General features: G+C 36.2%; 1 protein-coding gene across 1 annotated transcript in view; it reads left to right on the forward strand.

Annotated features, from left to right (window-relative positions):
- The first annotated feature begins 549 nt into the window (after positions 1-549).
- Positions 550-7,077, forward strand: part of LOC110461056 — a 10,953-nt gene continuing 4,425 nt past the window's right edge. Inside the window, exons 1-4 of the mRNA XM_021514333.1 lie at positions 550-766; positions 2,338-2,632; positions 5,127-5,693; positions 6,974-7,072. Coding sequence (XP_021370008.1) covers positions 554-766; positions 2,338-2,632; positions 5,127-5,693; positions 6,974-7,072 — 1,174 coding nt within the window. The 5' untranslated portion in view covers positions 550-553. The remainder of the gene's footprint in view (positions 767-2,337; positions 2,633-5,126; positions 5,694-6,973; positions 7,073-7,077) is intronic.

Genomic DNA, 7,077 nt, shown 5'->3' on the forward strand with positions numbered 1-7,077 from the left:
GCGAGTGTTCCTGAAGGTTCAAGATATAAAAATGATTATGTGAAATATAATTCACCAACAATCTAAGTCGTCATGATCATATTCTGATTATGTCGATTTGCTTCCTGTGGTGCACGAACATCTTGAACCTTCAAGAAAACTCAGTTTTACTTCTGAGTTTGATATGAGGGTTCACCGAGGCTCTCCGTTTATTTATTTATTTATTCGTGTGCATGCTTTTTGTAGTCTTTTTGTGTCAACTTTGTGATTTAATGATAAAAAACAATAATAAATAGAGGTTCTTATAGTTTGTAGGTCGTCTCAAAGCGGTTTACAAATTATTATCCGTGGTTAAAGCGCCTTTGCAACTAGCCAATATCTTTCTCAACTCCCTGGAGAGCATACAGCCGGTGCTGCAATTTCGGCGCTCACAGCTAGCATTTAACAATTCTAGCACTGCGCAACAACCTTCTCATTTACAGCTGAGTAGACTGGAACAACAAGTGGAGTAAAATATCTTGCCCGGCGTCCTATCACGGCACTAATATGCCTTCTATAAATCGTTTGAACAGGTATGCTGCAGTTGTATTGCAGTGGTCAGTCCGATTTGACCATGCAGGAGCGTACCTTCGGCTCAGCTGTTGTCCAGGCAGTCACTGACCGTATACGAGGCGGCTGTATCTACTCCGATGACCGATTGTTTATCAGACGTTTGGCCATTGTCCAGTCTGATGACGGCAATATGGCCACTACCTACAGAAGCGGATACTTTGGCGGTATATGGCAGGTAAGTTACATCTTCAAATATTACCTGGTGGAAATGCGACTTGCAAATAGTGACCAATAAATGTAAGTTTATTAGCCGGACAAAGTGTTGTTTGTCTTTTGGTTATATTAAACTGAATTTGTCACCTGATGACCGTTCTGTGCATCCAGTAAATGTGTGTATTGAAGTACATATGTAAAGGGAAATTGCTTGTTTGTGACCTGTTGTCACTACCCCGTTTCCCGATTTGAGGTGGTGACATTACATAGATTTTACAAAGATTTACACGACGCAGAAGACGTTTACCCCTCTGGAACACCTGCTTTTCCTCTTTGTGCTACTATTTCAAGGGTAGACATGTAATCTTTTCTTCGTTTATATTTTGGCTTAATTTAAGCAGGTTTGAGATCAAATTGCAGTTGTATTCCCTTTTTGTTTACTATGACAAACCGACTTGAAGAGTGGGGTCTATCAATCACATGCTTCTTTTAGCGAATTTTTGTTTAAGACATTTATTCAAAAACTATAGTATACCTAATAACTATCTTATTTTATTTCAGTACATATGTACTTTCTACTCGTATCATGGTCTCAGGAAAACGCTTTTGCGTGGGCAATAATCAAAGAAACACCCAATTACTTGAACATTCATTGAAAGATACCACATACAGCTGGATAAAACTGACATATTTTTGTTTCTACATAGCAAAGGTATGAAACTTTCCATTATCACCACACTAAGGCAGTGAAAGCAGTCAAAGATATAAAATAAAAAGGAATTAAGTTTTATTTTCTTACGTGCCGTAAAGGATTTGATGACTTATATACTATAATTTTGACAAACAGAGTGCAGAACGGTCACTTTAATACTTTTACTCATTATATATTTGTTACATGGACACACTAACAATTCAACACTGGTTCTTACCTTGTCCTGTTTTCTTTTTTACGTTTTTTTTTTTTTTTTTAAGTTTTTGTCACCAAGCATGTCCAGTGCCTTAAAGCTATGGTTTCTGGTGCAATGGCTGCACACTCAAGCACTTATGTGACATTCTTTCGTCATCTATTTCTGTTTAAAAATAACGATTCTAACAATTCTGAATTTATGATCATAACTGTTTGTCATTTATCATTTAAACGCGAGTGTTGTATCCTGCCGTCCTTCAAATTTGTGTCCTAATACCTCAAAAACATTCTCAGATGCTCCATTGTGTTTTAAGACTCGTGTATTGCTTTACACAAAAGTAATAATTAGCGTAAACTTATTTATCACCATATGTTGCTCTAAGATGTTCGGACAATCTTAATATCCATTGACATTCAGCTTATCATATAACGTATGAGTCCCCTCTTTCGTATGTTTCTTCTGTTACAACGAACGTTTTGATTACTTCCTTTTTTGGCTCCTAGCATCACAGATAAGATTTAGAAGAACTAAAACAGTTGAATGGTGCAGTGTGATTTGGCATGCTGCATCCATTACCAAATAGTATAAGGGCAAGCACGTGAGTGCATTACGTTCATATTACATAGTATAGGTCGAGTTAGGTCGAGTTGTATTGGTTCACGATGCTTTCATATTCTGGCTACAGGTTGATGAAGACAAGTTTAACACTACAACGAACTGCGCCCATCACACAATACGCGAGGAATGTAGCATCATCTTATCGGAGTTCGAAATCGACTGGTCAAGTGTCCAGTGGACTGACCTCCTGAAGCCTCTGTACTCCGGCCTAGCAGCGTCCCTATATCTCAAACTGCGAGGGGCTGACCCAGCCCCTGGCGACCTAACCGGTCAAGCGTCTTTGTGGAAAAGTTATTTCCAACCAACTCAGGAGCTGACAACGTATACAACAAAGATCCAACAGAAAGAGAGTACGGCGGACGGTAAGTGTATTACTGATTACTCTATATTTTAATTCGTAGATTAAATAATTTCAGGATCCTTGTCCCACTGCAGACCATCCTCGATAATGTCATAGCAAAATCGAAGGCTCAGTAGTGTGCACTGCCTTGTGGATGAGACTAGGAAACTCTAGTTTGATCCCTTGATGTACATCAAAAGAATATGTCGGTCGCGTAATGGTAAAAGTGAAAGGGTTTGAAGTAGGGTGTTGCTCCACTGTGTTCTTCAAAGGACAGGTATCAGCCTAGCGATTGGTCAGGCTTTTTTTTAACAGAGACGAATCAAATAGCTAGCCAAGTCCCTTTGATTTTGCTATGACCCATTCCAGGGGTGCAGAGAGCGAAAGTGAGCGTAAATCCTGGAGTATCGAGGATGACTGCAGACACAAAACTTAATTATTCGTTGTAGTTTTTTCAAAAAAACTGTAACCTCCCCTTACTTTCGTTTTTGATACAACAGTAGTCCCGCTGGGTTAGTAAACTACAGCTGATAAGGAAGCTATGTAGGCTAGACTGTGAACGAATTAGGTACAGAGTTCTAATAATTCCGACCGGGAAATATCATGCACGACTTATTGAAACAATTGGCATGTATGTAAAAAGTTTCAAAGATTTGGCCCCCACTTTGATTTCTTTTATTCTTTTGCCATATGTATATTCATCATTACTACTGATAGCCGTAGTGGACCTCCTTGCATAACACCAGGTTGAGTTACGGGGGTATCTTAACAAAGTGACAGATAAATGTCACAGGCGAATGTTATTTTGAAAATGAATTATGATAGTGTACAGTGTATACAATTACTGTCATTTTGATACTAAATATGTCATATTGGTATACATGAAGTAAGCGAAGTTAAACTTATAATTAGAAAAACATGCAAAATGTTCACAAAATTTAAAATATAACCAACATTGTAAACTTGTCTATATATAGTTATAATGGTAGGCTATATTTCAAACTTATTTAAAAACGTATATATATATTCTGTCTGCGTAATCATTTTTATGTAATATCAAAACCAGTAAAGTACTTTGTTAGCATGCCGAACATGATCAATGCCCAATTTTACATAATCATGGGGATTTGATTATCAATGTCTATTATTATAAATACCGATACATTTTCTGTTGATGTATCATACCAAAACTCTTTATTATATTAGGCATGTTTTAAAGTTATGTGCAGCAGTAATAACTCATGAATATGTATTCTGTCATAGTAATCTTTCCTCTGGAGAACTGCTTAAGGTTGAGATTGTGATATATACAAAGATATGCAATTGTTTGAAAACAATCTTAATAGTAAAACTGTTATACACTTTATTATACCCCCGCAACGAAGTTAGGGGGGTATACTAGAATCAGCTTGTCCCTTTGTCTTTCTGTCCGTAGAAAAAACTCTGGGGCAAATTTCAACGGTAGTTGATTTATTTTATTTTCCATCTTTATTTGTTTCATCATAAAAGTGTCAATACGTATGGATTTCTTATCAGAAAAATACCATGCATGACTTATTGAAGCAATTGGCATGCATGTAAAAAGTTTCAAATTTAAGGTTTTATATTTTTGTTCTGGTACGGTCATCTTTAGATACATGTACTTGCCAGATTTTTTAAGTGTAGTGATGATGATTTGGCTTTCGGTACAACATTTTAAAAAGAAATACTTGCATCTAATTAAACTTGTAGCAATTAAATGTACTACTCCATATTTTCTTCATCATCAACTTGTTTATTGACATTTTCTTTCGGTACACCTTATTACATCTTACCAAAAACATATTAACAATGATGCTCCCCAGTTTGGAGCGTAATATGATGTGTGAATGTAAATGTTTATTTTTACTCGTGTATTGCATACAAATGGAAAACTTAGAACCAATATATCTATTTCTTAAATTAATAACTTGACGAGATATGTATGTCCAGGGACTGACATGACTATCTTCGCTTGAGGATGATCCCCGATCCCTGTGCCACTGCACTCTGGTTTTTCTGTATACAGTAACCTCCCCTTAATATCGTTTTACGACAGTTTACAAATATGTGGACCTCTCAAGCTTCTCTAAATCTTTTCACTCATAGCACTGTTGTTTATATTTCGTTTATATTGCTATTTTCCTTAAAACTTCCAAAAGAGATAGTTTTCATTTCAGAACTCGATAATAAAGATAAAGTTATGCCAGAAAAAGGCTACTTACGTGAAGTCGTGGTTTTGGCAGTGGTACCGGGGTCTTATATAAAGTAAAACCTCGATTCAACGCCCCTTACTAACACTTTCCACCTCATTTATTGCCAACAATGTTTTCAATCTTATATAATTTTCTTAATAGTTCCTTTGTACCTTTCCTTCATTTTATTGGTAGAACTCATTATAACGATTTATAAAGACTTCTCTGGACAAATGGTAACAGTTTAACGAGGTTTTACTATACATTTAACTGTAAAACAAAATTTGATTCGTTTCCGTTCAGACTCTTGTGACAACAAACCCATCGACATTGTCTTCATCATTGATGAATCGGGAAGCGTCGGCTCTTCAAACTTCTCTAAAGTACTCACCTTCCTAACGGAAGTAGTCGACTATCTGAACATAGGACCTACAGCTGTGCAGGTTGGTCTCGTCACGTTTTACACAGGGGCAACTCTGGAATTCCCTCTAGGAACATACTCGACAAAAACATCTCTAAAGTCCGCCATTTTGAACACCCCTTATCGAGGTGGAGGGACCAACATTGGGGCAGGAATTCAGCATGCAGACAAGTATGTCTTTCCTATTAAATATGGTGGCAGAAAGGACGCAACAAAAATAGCTATTCTGGTCACGGACGGAGTGTCATACTCTGCTACATTTACTAAGCGAGCGGCCGATGATGCGAAGGCTAATCACATTAGGATATTTGCTGTGGGGATAGGGAATATCAACATTGCAGAGTTGAACTCTGCTGCCAGTGATCCAAACTGCACGCATGTCTTCGTTCTCACCAATTTCAAGCAGATTGACGACATCATTTATGAAATCAAGAAAAGTGCATGCAGGGGTAGGTATTTTATTTCAACGTTTTAACGTATTAACTACTGTATACCGGAGCATGTTTGCCAGTCAATCTTTCGCCCATCTCCTGTAAAATCCAACTTCACTCGGTGTTTATTACGCCTTTCACATTTAATTAATATGTAAATTATGTTGTTGCCTTATGTTAGCTGTAATGATAAAATTCGCCCTCATTTCAGAGGGCGAAAAAGGCGAACACTAAACAGCAGCGAAAAGTTCCCGGTATACTAGTACAATAGTATTTATCAACTCTGTTTCTCAGCATTCAAAAGTTATTATCTGTAAATGATTTACATCTACTAAGGGCAATCAAATATTGAAAAATATTTCTCAAGGATATTCCTCTCGATAACAAAGGAGAATCACTTCCTTTCAACGCAAAATGGTGTTACAAGTGTGGATATGGTGCAGAAATATAATTTAGTTATATCAGTACCCATGTATTTTTTTATTTTTTTTTTATCTTCATACGTTCAAATTGTCAACAAGAAGCATGGTAATATGTGCTTTTATGGAATATATGTATTGAAAAGGACTTGAAGAAATATTACACAATAGTCACGTCACAATATTAATATTATAGTCTAACTTGTTGAAATGCAATTGACACAACCTTCTTTCCCTTCTTTCCAAATTACTTTTGTGCTTATTAACATAAACAATATTTCATGAAATTTGACAATTATGGATTATTTATGGCACAATTAAAATGCACATATTAATGCCGGAGCGTTGATATTCAGATCAATTTAAATCATAAGCACAGACCATTTTAATGCAAAATTTATCAAATAGCATTATCTAAATTTAGAAATAATATACTATTCGTATTACGATAATACCCTGTGCATATATTTCAGTAATAAAACGTACAAAACAATTACACCCCTAAGCTTCATCCATTCACTTTAATCTTTGAAATTAAAGCGATGTAAAGACTTAGATATTTTATCAAATCTTTATTAAAGCGGCAAAACGTGTCATGAGCATTACAGCATGGGATATTAATCAAATGTCGAAAGAGTAATCCAACCATTTCTGATAATATGAATAAATTGAATATTATAGAGCGTTAATTAGAAATAATGAACCCAGTGGATTAATTTCAATAACCAAACCGTAAAAGAAATAAAAAGTTCCCCTTCTCCTCGCCATTCACTACCATCCCTGAAACTAAAGCGCCATACAGACAGAAATTTTAGAAAATATTATAAAGACTATAAAGAACAAACACTTCACTGATAACGATTTTTGTTGTTGTTAAAGCGTCCAACCCTGTGGGTGAGAAAGCAGAAGTAGGAGGCGGGGTACCGACAGGTGACGGTTCCACCATCGAAATTGACACAGATGACGGACACAACAAAACAATC

This window comes from Mizuhopecten yessoensis, unplaced genomic scaffold (assembly GCF_002113885.1).
Source record: "Mizuhopecten yessoensis strain PY_sf001 unplaced genomic scaffold, ASM211388v2 scaffold10553, whole genome shotgun sequence".
Lineage (NCBI taxonomy): Eukaryota > Metazoa > Mollusca > Bivalvia > Pectinida > Pectinidae > Mizuhopecten > Mizuhopecten yessoensis.